This window comes from Rutidosis leptorrhynchoides, chromosome 4 (genome assembly GCF_046630445.1).
Source record: "Rutidosis leptorrhynchoides isolate AG116_Rl617_1_P2 chromosome 4, CSIRO_AGI_Rlap_v1, whole genome shotgun sequence".
NCBI lineage: Eukaryota > Viridiplantae > Streptophyta > Magnoliopsida > Asterales > Asteraceae > Rutidosis > Rutidosis leptorrhynchoides.
Genome location: NC_092336.1, coordinates 561,880,703 through 561,897,500, shown reverse-complemented (window position 1 = coordinate 561,897,500; position 16,798 = coordinate 561,880,703). Strand labels below are relative to the sequence as shown.

At 39.1% G+C, this 16,798-nt stretch overlaps 1 protein-coding gene across 1 annotated transcript; it reads left to right on the top strand.

The window, feature by feature from the left end:
* The first annotated feature begins 193 nt into the window (after positions 1-193).
* On the top strand, positions 194-13,612 carry LOC139845312 (MADS-box transcription factor 23-like). Its single transcript, XM_071835567.1, has 8 exons — positions 194-375; positions 6,262-6,340; positions 11,855-11,916; positions 12,489-12,588; positions 13,004-13,045; positions 13,106-13,189; positions 13,273-13,397; positions 13,484-13,612. Exons 1-8 carry the CDS (start codon positions 194-196, stop codon positions 13,509-13,511), a joined length of 702 nt encoding a protein of 233 aa, XP_071691668.1. The 3' UTR covers positions 13,512-13,612.
* The last annotated feature ends 3,186 nt before the right edge of the window (positions 13,613-16,798 follow it).

The following is a 16,798-nucleotide window of genomic DNA, read 5'->3' as shown; positions in this document are numbered from 1 at the left end:
ATCATTTTAATTTCTTTGTTCTTGGCATAACATGATAAATTGACTGCTTTGATTCGCTATCCATATCTCATGAATACTCACTTTCCCTGAGTACATCTATTTTTTTTTTTTTTTTTTTTTTTTTTTTTTTTTTTAATTTATTTTCTTTATTCATCTAATCTATGAAGGATCAAGTTGCTTTGAATCCCTAACTATGGGAAGAGGGAAGATTATAATTCGAAGGATCGATAACACAACAAGCCGACAAGTAACTTTCTCTAAAAGAAGGAACGGGATTTTGAAGAAGGCTAAGGAATTGGCTATTTTATGCGATTCAGAAGTTGGGCTGATTGTCTTCTCTAGTACTGGAAAACTGCATGAATTCGCTAGCTCGAGGTTTGTTTAACGCTATAATTTAATCTCTTGATTGGCATATATATGATCTAGCGTGCTCATAGCTTGAGGCATGCGTTGTTCAAGCGTGCTCAAACTTTAGGTATCAATTATATCTAGTTCTAGTAAAAATACTAGGGCATATGGTTCTTTTGGAGACTAAATTTTATTTTTTGTTTTGAGCTATGTTTAAAAGTTAGCCAATGATGAGCAATTGGTTTGAACACGTCTGTTGGACGGTATAGAAAAGGGTAACTCAATTCCAAGTTGAAGTCTATGTTTGGCTACCTACCAATAGAATGGGCACATGGTTTATTAATATTCAACAAAGATGACAATTGAATTCAAATAAGGCAGATGGCATGACATGCAAAGTCACTTGTTTACACTTCATGTTCTCATGGTCTTCTTCACCTATATAAGGCCACCACATAGCTTCATTTCAATCATCCCATTCTTCACATCTTAAATCCCATCTCAAGTTACATAATACTTGAAAGAGTCTATAACACTCTTGTGAGAAGTATTGTAGAAAATAGAGAGAGTATAGAATTGTTAAATAAAATTCTATACGAGTGAGTTACGAGGGAAGTGTAATAATCTAGTGAGTGGTCCAAATACTTTGTTAGTATTTTCGGAGCCTAGATTGAGTGATACATTGTAACCTCGGGTTTGCCATATTTGCTAGTAAAATCCATCTCTGCTTCCGCCCGTGGACTAGGCCTCACGCCGAACCACGTAAATCCTTGTGTCTTTATTTATTGCTTAATTGTTCTATTAATTTCTCGGGGTCTTGAAAGTGCGCTAAATCACAACAAACTGGTATCAGAGCTATAGCTGTGATTAAATATACAAGATGACGATAATAAGGTCCGACGTAGAGAAATTTAATGGCCAGAACGATTTTGGTCTTTGGCGAATGAAGATGCGGGCTCTACTGAGCCAACAAGGTTATTTGTTAGCTTTGAAAGGGAGAGAACATCTACCCGAAAAGTTGACAGATGAAGAGAAGGATGAACTTCTGGAAAAGGCACACGGCATGATTATTCTAAATCTTGCCGATTGTGTGCTTAGAGAAGTTGCGGCAGAAACCACACCGGCTGGACTTTGGAAACAGCTAGAAACTCTATATATGACTAAGAGTCTCACGAACCGGTTGTATATGAAACAACGGTTGTATACTCTTCGGATGAAAGAAGGTTCACTAAATGATCACATCGATGAGTTCAATAAAATAATTTTGGACTTGAATAATATTGGTGTGAAAATTGATGATGAAGATCAATCATTAATTTTCTTATGTTCCTTGCCAAAATCGTACGAGCATTTGGTTACAACTCTACTATATAGTAGAAAAACTATTTCCATGGAGGATGTCAAATCTACCTTGAACTCTAGCGAGTTAAGGAAGAAATCCTCGGCGGATTATCTGGAAGAGAGTGCAGAAGGTTTGGTGGCAAGAGGAAGACGTAATGATAGAGCATCAAGTAGTAACAACAAAGGTCGTTCTAGATCGAAACCAAGATCTAGAAAGATCAAGTGTTACAATTGTCACAAGGAAGGTCACATGCGTAGAGACTGTCCAGACTTAAAAGGAAAAAGAGAGACTTGGAATGCAGCGGGAGCCGATAAAGTTGCCGCGGTTGCAGAAAATGATTCTGATGGTGCAAATGTTCTTAGTGTTACCGATGGCCTCTCAAGTAATGAGTGGATTCTTGACTCAGGTTGTTCTTATCATATGTGTCCTATTAGGGACTGGTTTACTACCTATCAACAAATAAATGGTGGTAAAGTCCTTATGGGAAACGATGTAGCTTGTAAGGTTGTTGGCATAGGAACGATCCAAATCAAGATGTATGATGGCACGGTGAGGACGTTGACAGATGTCAGGCATGTTCCAGAATTGAAGAAGAATCTTATTTCCTTGGGTACGCTGGACTCCATCGGCTGCGAGTATCGAGCCCGAGGTGGAGTACTAAAAGTCTCTAGAGGTGCACTTGTCGTGATGAAAGGTGAAAGGTGTAACGGCCTTTACCTGTTAAAAGGTAGCACGGTTACTGGTGCGTCTGGAGTTTCTTCATCGGCTAAAGATGTAGATACCACCAAGTTATGGCACATGCGCCTTGGGCACATGAGCGAGAGAGGAATGATGGAGCTTAGTAAACGAGGTTTGCTGTGCGGTCAGAATATCGGAAAATTGGAATTCTGCGAGCATTGTGTATTCGGAAAACAGAGCCGAATAAAGTTTGGCACAGCCGTTCACAGGACGAAAGGTACTTTGGATTATATCCATTCAGATCTTTGGGGTCCATCTCCTGTTCCTTCAAAAGGTGGTGCGAGATACATGTTAACCTTTATTGATGACTATTCGAGAAGAGTATGGGTTTATATCCTTAAACGTAAGGATGAAGTCTTTGTCAATTTCAAGCAATGGAAGATGATGATAGAGAAGCAGACTGGAAAGTTCATTAAGCGCTTGAGAACTGACAATGGACTGGAATTCTGCAAAGGCGAATTCAATGAGTTCTGTAAGAACGAAGGCATTGTGAGACACCACACAGTGCGGTTTACACCACAACAGAATGGCGTTGCAGAACGGATGAATAGAACGCTCCTTGAGCGAGCGAGGTGTATGCTCTCAAATGCAAAATTACCAAATATATTTTGGGCTGAAGCTGTCAACACAGCTTGTTATTTGGTAAATCGGTCTCCATCAACGGCAATTGATTGTCAAACTCCTTTGGAGAAATGGTCAGGTTCCCCTGCAAGTTACAGTGATTTGAAGATATTTGGTTGTCCTGCTTATGCTCATGTGAAAGATGGTAAACTTGAGCCGAGGGCTAAGAGATGCATATTTCTAGGGTATGCAGATGGGGTGAAGGGTTATAGATTGTGGTGCCCTGATGGTAAATCATCCCGATTTCTCATCAGCAGGGATGTGACATTTGATGAGTCTGCTATGTTGAAAAAGACAGAGGAGGAACAAGTAGTTGCTGGAAAAGATCGTGAAGTTGAAGAGCAGGTGGAGCAAGAAATAGAAGTTTCACAAGGAGTAGTACAAGATACTCCTGTCGAGCCCGTTGTAGAAGATGTACATGACTCTGGTGTTGATCAAATGACACCAGAAGATCAGTCAGATGAACAACATGATCTACAGAATTATAATCTAGCAAGAGATAGAGAACGACGAGCAATAAAACCACCACAACGGTTCGGGCATGCAGATTTGGTAGCTTATGCCCTGAGTATGGCAGAAGATATAGAAGTCCAAGAACCTGCTACATATCGTGAAGCTATAAGTGGCCCAGAATCTGCAAAGTGGTCTGTAGCTATGAATGAAGAGATGGAGTCTCTTTATAACAATCATACGTGGGAGCTGGTGAAACCGCCAAAAGGTCAGAAGATTGTTGGATGCAAATGGATCTTCAAAAAGAAGGATGGAATTCCGGGTGTAGAAGATGAAAGGTTCAAAGCACGCCTTGTAGCAAAAGGCTTTACTCAGAGAGAGGGAGTTGACTTTAATGAAGTTTTCTCACCGGTCGTAAAGCATACATCTATTCGCGTGTTACTTGCCATGGTTGCTTTACTTGATATGGAGCTGCAGCAACTAGATGTCAAGACAGCATTCTTACATGGTGAGTTGGAGGAACGGATCTTTATGCACCAGCCAGAGGGATTTGTGGTCAAAGGAAAGGAAGATTATGCTTGTTTGCTGAAAAAGTCATTATATGGCTTGAAGCAATCACCTCGACAATGGTATAAGCGGTTTGACGTATTCATGACTAGTAAATGTTACTCGCGGAGTGATTATGATAGTTGTGTATATCACAAGAAGCTTCCAGATGGCTTGTACGTTTATTTGCTGTTATATGTGGATGATATGTTGATTGCTTCGAAAAACATGTCTGAGATCGATCAGTTAAAATCTCAACTCAAAAGTGAGTTTGAGATGAAAGATTTGGGTGCAGCTAAGAAGATATTGGGAATGGAGATTATCAGAGATAGACGTGAAGGAAAATTGTATTTGTCACAAAATAAATATATTGAGAAGGTTCTTCAGCGTTTTGGGATGGATAACTCCAAACCGGTTAGTACTCCACTTGCTGCACATTTCAAACTTTCATCGGCGTTATCACCAGAAACTAAGGAGGAGGTAGAGCATATGTCACATGTTCCATATGCTAGTGCTGTGGGTAGCATCATGTATGCTATGGTATGTACTAGACCGGATATTGCACAGGCGGTAAGCGTGGTGAGTAGATATATGGATTGTTCAGGGAAAGCTCATTGGAAAGCGGTGCAATGGATTCTACGGTACCTCAGAGGGACAACAGATATTGGCTTAGTATTTGATAGCGGTGGTAATACTAATGTTACCGGATACGTTGATTCAGACTATGCTGGTGATTTGGATCAGAGAAGGTCTCAGACGGGGTATGTTTTTACTCTCGGAAGATGTGCTATTAGTTGGAAAGCAACATTACAATCGACGGTTGCTTTGTCAACAACTGAAGCGGAATACATGGCTCTGACTGAGGGTGTGAAAGAAGCAAAGTGGCTGAGGGGTTTGGTTGGTGATCTGGGTTTGCAACAGGACGAAACTGTAGTGCATTGTGATAGCCAGAGTGCCATACATTTGACTAAAAACCAAGTGTATCATGAGAGAACCAAACACATTGATGTACGGTATCACTTTATTCGAGAAGTCATATCAAAAGGAGTTATAATTGTCAAGAAGATTTGCACGGCAGATAATCCGGCAGATATGTTGACTAAGCCCGTTACTACAAACAAGTTCGAACACTGTTTGGACTTGGTTGGCGTTCGAAGAAAGTGATGAGCCCGAGAGGGCTGACAGGAAGCAGAGATTGATAACGGATAGCAAAGGATTGGAATGTTCGTTAAGGTGGAGATTTGTTGGACGGTATAGAAAAGGGTAACTCAATTCCAAGTTGAAGTCTATGTTTGGCTACCTACCAATAGAATGGGCACATGGTTTATTAATATTCAACAAAGATGACAATTGAATTCAAATAAGGCAGATGGCATGACATGCAAAGTCACTTGTTTACACTTCATGTTCTCATGGTCTTCTTCACCTATATAAGGCCACCACATAGCTTCATTTCAATCATCCCATTCTTCACATCTTAAATCCCATCTCAAGTTACATAATACTTGAAAGAGTCTATAACACTCTTGTGAGAAGTATTGTAGAAAATAGAGAGAGTATAGAATTGTTAAATAAAATTCTATACGAGTGAGTTACGAGAGAAGTGTAATAATCTAGTGAGTGGTCCAAATACTTTGTTAGTATTTTCGGAGCCTAGATTGAGTGATACATTGTAACCTCGGGTTTGCCATATTTGCTAGTAAAATCCATCTCTGCTTCCGCCCGTGGACTAGGCCTCACGCCGAACCACGTAAATCCTTGTGTCTTTATTTATTGCTTAATTGTTCTATTAATTTCTCGGGGTCTTGAAAGTGCGCTAAATCACAACAACGTCTAATCATATGTATTTGACTAAATGGTAGAATATATGATGTTAACACATACAGTATGTATATAACAGTTAATTAGTTCATGGTTGTTACTGTATTTGTTAGCATCATATATCTTTCTTTGTGTATGTGACCAATATATTGATTTGATCATGTTAGTTATTAATCAAGAATATATACGAACCTTGTATCTCATGTAAGTCTATCTACACGTATATTAAAATAATATTGCTACACATTTTAATAGGTGTTTCAGATTACACATGTATATAATGTATGGTATTTAATTTTAAATCAATCAATAATCAATACATAACATACCTGCAATATATGCAATATACTCCGTATGACTGCTAATAATTATTGGTCTTGATTGCTACTTTTCAGCATGAGAACTGTGATAGATCGATACAACAAAGTGAAGGATGAACATCATCAACTGATGAATCCTACTTCAGAAGCCAAGGTATTGTTTTACTAGCTTTAACTTGATATTTTTTCAAACATCAGTACAGGAAAGATATTTCTAATTAGTTGCAACTATTGTTTAACTGCGTGCATGAGGTAACATAGCATAAATTAGTAATCAAGATAATATTATAGTTACCAATAAATTACTTGAATTGCAAATCCTCTAAGGATTAATTAGGAGAGAGATCACCGTTAACTCTCTAGAAAACGAGACTAATTGTTGTTTAAAAAATAGATAACGTGACTTTAACCCTAGGATCATGAAATTGATCGAGGATGGTTAAGAGTCGATCACTGGTGGATAGTCGGAACGGCAGTTCTCAAGAAGAAAACATGTATAGCAATCATAAGCGAAAACCCAAATGTGTGGAGGGCAGCCGTATGAGCCGCAAGAAAGGGGCAAGAGATGCCAAAATCGACCATGTTAGGTCCCTTTTCTGCATAGTGTATGCCCGAGCATTAGGGTTAAACAGAGAGCTCATGGACTAAGCATGACTCTACACCTAAAATTAAACCCTTTTTCTTAAAGGCTGTTAACGGCATCATTCAGAGAAGAATTAATCACATTCGCGATCATTTGTCACGTACGCACGCACTTTCGGGCGAATACCATACTCACACTTTAGGGACCAGATCCAACAATCCTTACGGGCATGTGGATAGAGAAGAATTCCTTGATGCGGGTTGGTAAAATCTCCCTAGGACTTCTTAGTAGACAGAGATCGAACCCCTAACCTCTACCCTCTCAATACACAAGGTAATTGGCGTGAACCACTAGCACTACAAGAAAAAAAGAAGACGGGTGACGTAGGCTTTTTGCGGCGATGAGATGTCGCCGCTAATAACTCACTAAACGACAAAATTTTCAGTCTTTTGACCAGAGTCGTGGGTCCACCAAACAATTGTGGTGATGATTTTTTACACATCGCCGCAAATAAATTAATGGGTTTTCTTTTGCATTAAATTTTGGTAAAAGGTTGAAAATTCATTCCCGAGGGATATCGTCGCAAATGGTGCACCGCAAATAGCCGTCGTATTATTTTTGGCCCGTTCTTGTTCCCGCTAGATTTTACCTCCTTAAATAATTTCACCGACACTCATAGATGCAAATGGTGCGCCGCAAAAGGTGGATTACAAAGTTTATATATTTAGAACAACATACATATTAATGATAAGAAAATGGAAATGGTTAGATGTCAATGTGGTAAACTTGCTATTATGAAAACATCGTGGTCGGATCTTAACCCCGGTCGACGATTCTATGGTTGTCCTGATTTTGTCCTATAGGCCACGAAGGCGGATTCATGCCTAAAATTAAACCCTAATCATCATGTAATAATGCATCAATTAGTATTTATTGCTAGGTTACTAGCTAACTCACTACGTCTTAAAATAACTTAAAATAACTGTCACGTAATTTGACATTGAAAAATCTTTCTTTTTCAACTCTAAAACTTCAATAATTATTGTTTATATTATATAATACATAATACTTGATAAGATTATACCAATAAAAACACGTTTAAAAGTCAATACCAATAAAAACACGTTTAAAGTCAATCTATTCATATAAATTTAATCAAATATTATATAACGTAAATACAAATATTTTAAACCTAAGTTGAGAAAAAACACTTCTAAAAATCAAAACCAAACAATTATTTTAGGAATGGTGGCGAAATAAATTTGCAATAAGAGCATCGGTAATGAGACTTGTATATGAATTGTAAAGAAAGAAATTTGCTCAATGTAGAGTTGGACAGCACACTTCTCCATCCCATGGACACATACGACATTGTATAGAACATTGTGGCAGGGTTTTTTCACTATATAAAGTTGTACGCATTATTAATGATGCTCTAAGTTCAAACCAAAGGGTACATGCAAATATGCAATCACTTTATGACGGTACTAGTTCAGATGAAAAAAAAAAACACCCACAGCCCACTTAATTTCTAGGGTGCAATGGATCACCGTTTGTGTGTAGCGATCAGGTAATGTGCGCCCACCATTTGATTTTTTGAGTGTATTAAGGACGTGCTGGGACGTAAACTCCTAATGACCTGGCATCCACCTCACCATTTCTCTATTCATTGCACACGTGATCATCGTTATGGGGATGCTGTATGTAACTTTTGATGATTGGATGATCAAGATAAGTCAGTGTCTGCAAATTAAGATATAGTACAAATATTGGTGTTTTATTTCAGTCAGTATCCCAAAGGAGCACTATAATTTAGTAATTTATACACATGTGTCACGTTCACCATTAGGTTATAATTTTCATGTACAAGGAGTAATAATGACGTAGCTAGCCAGCTAGGTTCATTGGCAAATCCAGGATAGAAACTTATTGGGGTTAAAAAAAATTTTCAAAGCTAATTAAATTTGAAATGTACTTTAGTGATTTTTTGCCTAAAAAAACATGCATCTTAAAAATATATGGGGTTATAGTTGAATTTAGTGGTGTCCTATACAATTTGAACAATACATTGTAAAAAAATATTCCAAAGTATTGGTGTCCAAGGATGTACCCTCACTAAGCTAGACTCGCCACTGGCTAGGTCGTAGAATATATATGCTTTGTAGCATGCATGTGCTTGCAAAAAGATACAAAAACAATGACGACTAATCCCGCAAATGTGAAGTATGGAGAGATAAGATGTTGACAGTTGTTCCTTTACTCGAGTAGAAAAAAGAATCGTTCCACCATCCTCGGGTAAAGTCATCCCATCACTCGAGATAAAGAGATTGGTTCCTGTCAGTAAGGAAAGAATACAAACCTTGACTGGAGAGGGATTAGAACAATGTCATTACTTGCCAAATATCAGCAACATGAATTTAAGGCCAAACATTAGTTTGTCTTGATTCCCCCATTATCCATGTTTGGGTAGTTTTGTTTTGTTTGTATTTGGCTCGGCTAGTTAGATAGTCATCATTAGGCTGTTGCAAGGACAAAATTTCACTTGGGTGGCCTAAGTAGGAAGGAAAGAAAGGAATCCGGAGGAGGGCCCTACTTATAAACTCAAGTATAGAACTCACTCCCAAAAAAACTAGCTTGAAGGAGGAGGGAAGACTCATGTTTATAACCACCAATTAAATTTATTCACCCAAGTTTGTTCGCCCACCGATGTGGGATGCCAAACACAACTAATGTTGATCATTACAATGTATATGGAAGATATATGGTGTATCATATCAGGGATGAAATTATTAACTTGGATAGTGAAGGCTGCATTGAGTTCTGGAGTCATGAGTTAGGGATAGAAGTAAGATCAATAGGAGATCTGAATGTTACAAGTGACATTTCTAAGAGAGCAAAAAGTTGAATAAATTCTAGCTTCTCGAATATCAGACGGATCGGGGTCCATGGATAGCTAGCCTCCATAAAGCTTTACTAGTATCAATTATTATGGCCTGAGATCCAACTGAAACCTAACCTCATAGGTTTTGTGGGAAATAAACAATGCTTGTTAACCTGACGGTTGTCACCGAATTTGCTTGGAAAAATTAAAAGCTGAGTAGTGACATTAATCCCCTTGTTTTGTGTGGCGGATTTTTCACAACGATTGTGTTGGTAATTGGCTTGTGAAAACCAAAGAATAAAAGCTTGAAATTTTTTGTTGAACATAGTTTCAACAGTTAATTAAGTCTCAGCTAATGTACCTCTATGTTTACATTTGCAGAATATGAACAAAGAGAGACACGTACACCGATTGCCAGATGTTAGAGGCCAGGCTCTTCTATTTTGAAGCCCAATCCCATTGAAAAATAGTTCGTTCCGTCTTGATTTTTAGGAAGAGATCGATATGCTATGCCAAGATCATACTGGTAGTAGGTACTGGAGATACCTAAACGGTAAGATCATTAGACTGCAATAACAAACACCAGAAGTTAATGCACATTTTACACAGATTGAGGCTGATATTGACTTGATCGGTCAAATTGATTGGGGAAATGGGAGGACAGTAGAAAATTTGGAAGTTTAATCACCAACACATATAAAAAATGGCGTGGCTAGATAGATGATTCCATGAGAACATTTTGAGCTTCTATTAGTCAATCTTTTAGATTGGTGAAACCCTTAACATATGAGCGAAAGAAGTGACTGCAAGTTTAATTAACTCCATGCACTTAACTAAGGGAGTAGTATATATACTCGATTTGCAACCTCGGACATCAAGTATATAAAAAATGAAGTTCACGACAGAGAACAAGACAGCAAACGAGCGTACCTTTGTTCGCTTATTCTCTACCAAGCACGGATGTTTAAGGATAATTGTAGGTCGGTGTATGGATGAGATTTTTCAAGAATATACAAATAGATTAGTTATAGCCTAAACAGTTATGCGTGCAAGAAAACTAAGCAGAAAACATGGTTTTACTGAAATGCAGCATATGCTCGCGAAAAGGCGCGACTGTTGGTTCCCCTCAACTGATTTTAACTGCCAACTAAATTCTGTAAATAACATAATGTTTTGGTCTTATTTCACACACACAAAACACAACAGTTCTCTCTGGTTTTGCTTAGTTTCTCTGCCAAGATTATAAGTCTTTTCTTTGGCTTATCCCATTAAATATTACGTAAACCCAAGCAGTATAGAGTCGAAGTGCTTTATTGAGAAACTGATCATACGACTAAAAGAATATCCAGATTATCATCACACCCTTAATTCCCAAACAAATAAAAGCCCGTCATTGGGCAGAAAATGGTTGACCATAAGGCCGCAGTGCTTAAAACATCATCCCCAATCCATTTTCTTTTTCATATTCTCATGCCGGTCAAAATATGTGAAATAGAGTACTCCATATCTTATGATCAAAGATGTTATATATAGAGTACTAGGTTGCATACAGGCAGATCAAAATCATATATGTTACTAAATAATTAGTAAAACCAAGACTAAACCTTTGACCCAAACTGAAGTTTTTTTCTGTATTTGTAAGACTTCATATAAGTTAGCATAATATAATGACACCTTTCAATATATGCATCACTAAGACCTCCTTTTACCAATAGGCGAATGACACTTTGTAGTGGTAATTTTTTGTAGTGGTAATTTTATTTATACCTGGCTACTTGGCATGCCTTACCACTCCCAACCATAACACCCTTCCTCCCCATCACACACCACCATATCAGCACCACATCAGCATTTTCTCCCCATCACATGGCCGACGCTCCCCACTCTCAACCATGACATACTTACTCACCATCACATGACCCCACAATATTAATTAAATAAGGTAGTTTACAAGTCCTAACGCTGTATATACAAACACAATAATACATTATGCTCCGTCCCTCATTATGATATTCCAAGAAAAATGTGAGGGCGGGAGCTTGAAAATGGGCCGAGGGCATGACAATGCCAATGGCGCCCTTGAGCACTAGGCTGATGAGTGAGGGCGAAGCCCGTTAGCAGTGGCCTCATTTTGTACATAAATGCATGATAATTCATAACTTCATATAATTTATATTTAACCATATCTTTTGTTGACTCACTAGTATTGGCAAGGAGAAGCAGTGCAGTTAAGGCAACAACTTCAGTATTTGCAACAAAGCCACAGGTATGGTCTCCACTCTTTCTTTCCCTTTTCCTAGTTAACCAAAATATGATAGTAAATGAGTCTCAATTTATGCACTACTTATATATATATATATATATATATATATATATATATATATATATATATATATATATATATATATATATATATATATATATTGTAATCAAAATTTGACCATTCATGAGAAGCAACACAATGAAAACTCGAAAAATGTAAATAGCGTCTTAGCTTTTAAGTCATATAAAAGTTACAGAAATATCAAACAATAATTGATAACACAGACTGGTAACTAAACTTTTAACATATAGTCAAAATCACCTGATGATATGATCATAAGACAAATTATCTTGAATATTTTAACTTAGATCTACGCTTGAAATTAGTATTATACGTTTGTCTGTTTGTACTTTATTTCATTCTACATCTGTAGTTAACACTCAGTGTATGACTATGTTCTTTTTCAATACTGTCTTTTTACTTATAGTAAGTATCCGATCAAAAAAGTCATGAGTAACTGAGAAAGGGCATTAATCATGATAATAATTATTATTTTTTCGACACTATTCTTACAGGCAGCTTTTAGGAGAAGAACTATCTGGTTTGAATGTCAATGATCTGAACAACCTGGAAACCAAACTGGAAATAAGTCTAAATGGTGTCAGAATAAAGAAGGTACGTGTGATTTCTCATGTTCGTGTCAACCCCACACACACACACACACACACACACACACACACACAAAATTATGAGAGAAAGGGAAGATAGATAACCTTATTTCACAATGAAACATTTTTATATAAATCACATGGAGTAATTGACTGACAATTGCAGGTCAATGCCCATATGACCAAAACTTCAAATTGAGGGTTAACAGATAAACATAAACATGTAAGAGGCTGCTTGAATGTAGTAGCCTTTAGGTAGGGGGTGGCCCAACGTGTTAACTAATCTTGGTTCCAAAACTAAAAGTTGGTTGCATCAGTTAGAGATTGATTATAGACTGGTTTTAGGCTTGAAAAAAAAAAAGAAAAAGTTAATGTACTTGGTATTGGTGATACTAACCACGTGACGACTATTTCTGCTGCAGGAACAAGTTTTAACAGATAAAATAAAAGAATTACACCGCAAGGTATGGAAATTGTTTCCTTAGATTTTGCATGAAACGGGTTCTGATTAATATTGTTTGCAGGAAAGTTTTGTTGGTCAAGAAAATAGAGAACTGCACAAGAAAGTTAGCCTTCTGGTTCAAGAAAACGCGGACCTGCACAAAAAGGTATTAACTTTAAATTAGACAATAATGCAAATCAAGAATAAATTATTATTTTTACTAATCAACACCTAGGAACTTCATCTCAGCTTTATGGATCTACGCACGTGTATCGTGATGGTAACCAGTTGCATGCACCCATAAGCCTCCAGCTATACCAGCCACAGCCACAACCACTGAGGAGCTACTTACCAACAGAACCCATGAAACTGGGGTAATCACTTCACAAAGACTTTAATTTCATCCATTATTATACAATTAGGCAAGAATAAAAAAATATCTTTTTAATTTGTATGCCAGGTTACAGTTGAACTCCAAAGCAAGTTGAAACTTGGTGAATATCTGGATATCATCGTATCAACTCATTCACAAGAAAGTTTTTCAACATGAATTGATCCGAGATATGATGGTTATTGTAAAAGAGTCAACCCTATACCAGTTTTATGACAATGTTGTACTAATTGAAGATGTAAATTATAATAATCGGAAGTATAGGGAGAGGTGCGACACAACATGTACTGTAATTTTAATGTTCCTCAAAGTGATTAGGCCTGTACTGTGATAATTATCAGCAATGTATACATTCAAACTACAAGATGATCTACATATAAACTTTCTGGCCCACATGTATGTAAAACACAAGTGAATGTGATCAAGCATAGAATAATCGTGTCGGGTTCGGTCCATGCTTGACATCATTGAAAGGGGATTTAAGGGTCAAATGTGTTTAACTCTCCGGTCCGGAGTACCGTGAATAACCCCTTGCAAGATGAGGATCTCAGCAGGGGTGGTTAAACGTAGACCCACCATCGGCGGGTAGTCCGGTCAGCGATGGCTCGCGTCGAGAACAGGGTTTATGTTCAAGGAACGTTACCTGTATGTCTAGAATGTCTAGTGAAATGCTATGTGTCCGGTAGCAAGGGTAAGAGAGGCGCTATGTAGATAGCGCGACCGGTTCGTACGTAGATACTAAAAATAGTATGTGTGTAACTTCTTAAAAAACCAACCCCTTGCCTTGTGATTCGAGTCCGTTATTTATAGCTACAGTGTTGTTTGCTTATTGGAGCCACGTATTCCATATTGCTTTCTTGTCTGCACTACCCGATCGTTCAGTGGAGGGGACCAGGGAACAGTACTATTGCTTTTTTGCTAGCTGTCAGCCGTTGTAAAGAGATCGTGGTAAGTACATGACACATCATCTTTATGCAGAGCGCAATTACTAACCTAGCGCACCCTAACGCATATTTACTTGCGCCAGAAGTGCTATAGCGCGAAGGATATGCACATGGTGCAAGTGTGATGCGCAGCATGAGCCAATCGGGTATGCGTATCATTAAGTCCCCCCAGTTCGATATTATGCGCAAGTATTGCGCATGGTGTCGAACTCAACTGCTATTAATTCCATAACAGGTGTGACGTGACAGCCGTCACATCACCTGTCATGTTGCATTAAATTCTTTCTCCTTTGCTTGTGCTCTGACACGTGTACGGTCAAGATCCATTATGACTGTCTCCTCCCCTTCTATAAATAGAACTTTCTTCATTCCTTTTCCACTTTTCTTGCTTTTCTCTTTCTGACATGGCTTATCGTGCCGCTTTTTCCAACGTTGGCTCTATTCCTTCCTCCATCTCCACCGAATACGTAGCGCATATCTCCATGAGATCTTTGTCGCCCGTCGTTCCTGGTCGTTTAGACCGGGCCAACCGTGCTCCTAGCGGAAAAGTGGCCGTATATAGTGTAGTTTTTGAGCGGGGAAATATGCGCATTACGCCCACGAATTTCATCTTGCTCGTACTTTCTCATTTTAACATTGGTGTGGGTCAGCTGGATCCTGATAGCGCCTGCCGCCTTGTTGTTTTTCAGATGTGGTGTAGGGCGCATGATTTTATTCCTACGGTGAATTTGTTCAAGAACATATTTTCTTTTGAACGGCTTGATAAAGGTTGGTTCTTTCTCCGCGACAATTTCCGCTTTACTGGTGAACCATCGAAGGAGAATCCACTGAACTGGAAAGAGCGCTACTTCTTCGTGGATGGCACCTTCATACCTCTAGAGTTCTCAAATGTGAGTGCTTGGCAATATGGTTTTGACGGGAGCTTGAATACGGCGCCACCTTTAAGTTCAAGCGAAAGGTCAATGTTGGACAAATACGTAGGTCGCGCGCTTCCCTTACGTGCGTATAGTAACAGCGTGCTGTACGCTGGTGGGATATCCAAGCATTGGCTGGATCCCAACTACTATCCTCACTTCAGTCGCCACTTGCAAGGTACGTAGAGCTTTTTACTTTCTTCTCTTCTACTCCTTCCTTAATGTTTCTACTCTTTGTTGACAGCAATTCCCTTCTCCGAGTACCTCGAGTTCTCTTCTTCTACTTCTGTGGTGGTGGATCGTATGCCTTTAGGGAAAGGTTTTTCGACTAAGCGCCCCGTCATCGCAGCTTCTGCTTCTGGCTCTTCACGCCGGAAGAAGAAGAAGAAGGTTGGGGTGCAATATGCTGACTTGCCCAAGCGATGTCCTCGTGGGAAACTTGTTCCGCCACATCGTGACGCACCTGCTTCGAAGAAGCTCAAAAGATCTGCTGCTTCTTCCTCATCAAAGCGCGCTCGTACTAGTATGTTTCGCGTCTCCTTTGTTACTTACTTTGATTGTACGTCAGCATTACTTACTATTATTATTCCTACACAGATGATGGGCGCAATAGTAGCGCAAAAGGGGGCGCGAATAGACCTCATCCATCCCCCATTCAGATCGATAGTGATTCTTCTGTTGAAAAGCAGCGCCCGAACTCAGCGGGCTCTTCTAAGGGTAAGAACGTCCAAAGCCCCGGGCCGAGCAATGAGTCTTCCGGCGATGAATTCTCCATAATGAGGGACACCATAATGCGCCTTTGCGGCAACCTTGACAACGCGCAACAAGCTAATAAAAAGATTCAGCCACAATTAGATTGTGCTAACCGCCAGAATAGTGACCATGAGGAAACTATTCGTGCGCTAAAGGCACAGTCCGCCGAGTCAGAGCATCGAGAGAGGTCGGATGTTCACGAGTTTGAGGTGCTAAAGGCGGGTCTTCCTCATATAGTGGATCATGCTTTAAATAGCGCAGCCGTAATTGATTGCTATGAGAGTGCTTTGAAAACTATACAGGATGTCGAGCGCCTTCACTTTTGGGATATCGTGAAGGAACATGTTCAGGTGCCCACCATCCTTCCTAAAGCTATCAGAGATTGTCTCATTCCTGGAGCGCGGAAAGCCGCTAGGGAGGCTTGCGGAGCCCTGCACCACATCCCTATTCCCTGGCTCGAGGAGTTGTTACGCAGTCCGCGAGTGACGGCGCTTGAGTTAGTGGATTCCAAGTTGTAACTTTGCTTTGTAATGTCATAATGCGTTACGACGAGTGTAACATTTTGTACTATGTGCATTTTTCAGAATAAATAGAAAATGTATTATCGTGATGTAAACTTGTGATATACTTACTGCTCGTACTCTCGATTCATTGTTGGTAATCATTGTTATTTTGTACTCTTGGCGTGTCGTCGCTAACCCTTGTGTGTGTTGATGTGCACTCAACACACACTCGGATCGCGCGCCCATAGTCATGTCGAAGAGCCTTCCAAA

Bases quoted from the DNA above. Each gene is read 5' to 3' on its own strand.
- LOC139845312 (XM_071835567.1), top strand. From the start codon at position 194: ATGGGAAGAGGGAAGATTATAATTCGAAGGATCGATAACACAACAAGC. The intron at 6,341-11,854 runs GTATTGTTTTAC...TTGACTCACTAG, and splicing joins ATCCTACTTCAGAAGCCAAG to TATTGGCAAGGAGAAGCAGT. The intron at 11,917-12,488 runs GTATGGTCTCCA...CTATTCTTACAG, and splicing joins TATTTGCAACAAAGCCACAG to GCAGCTTTTAGGAGAAGAAC.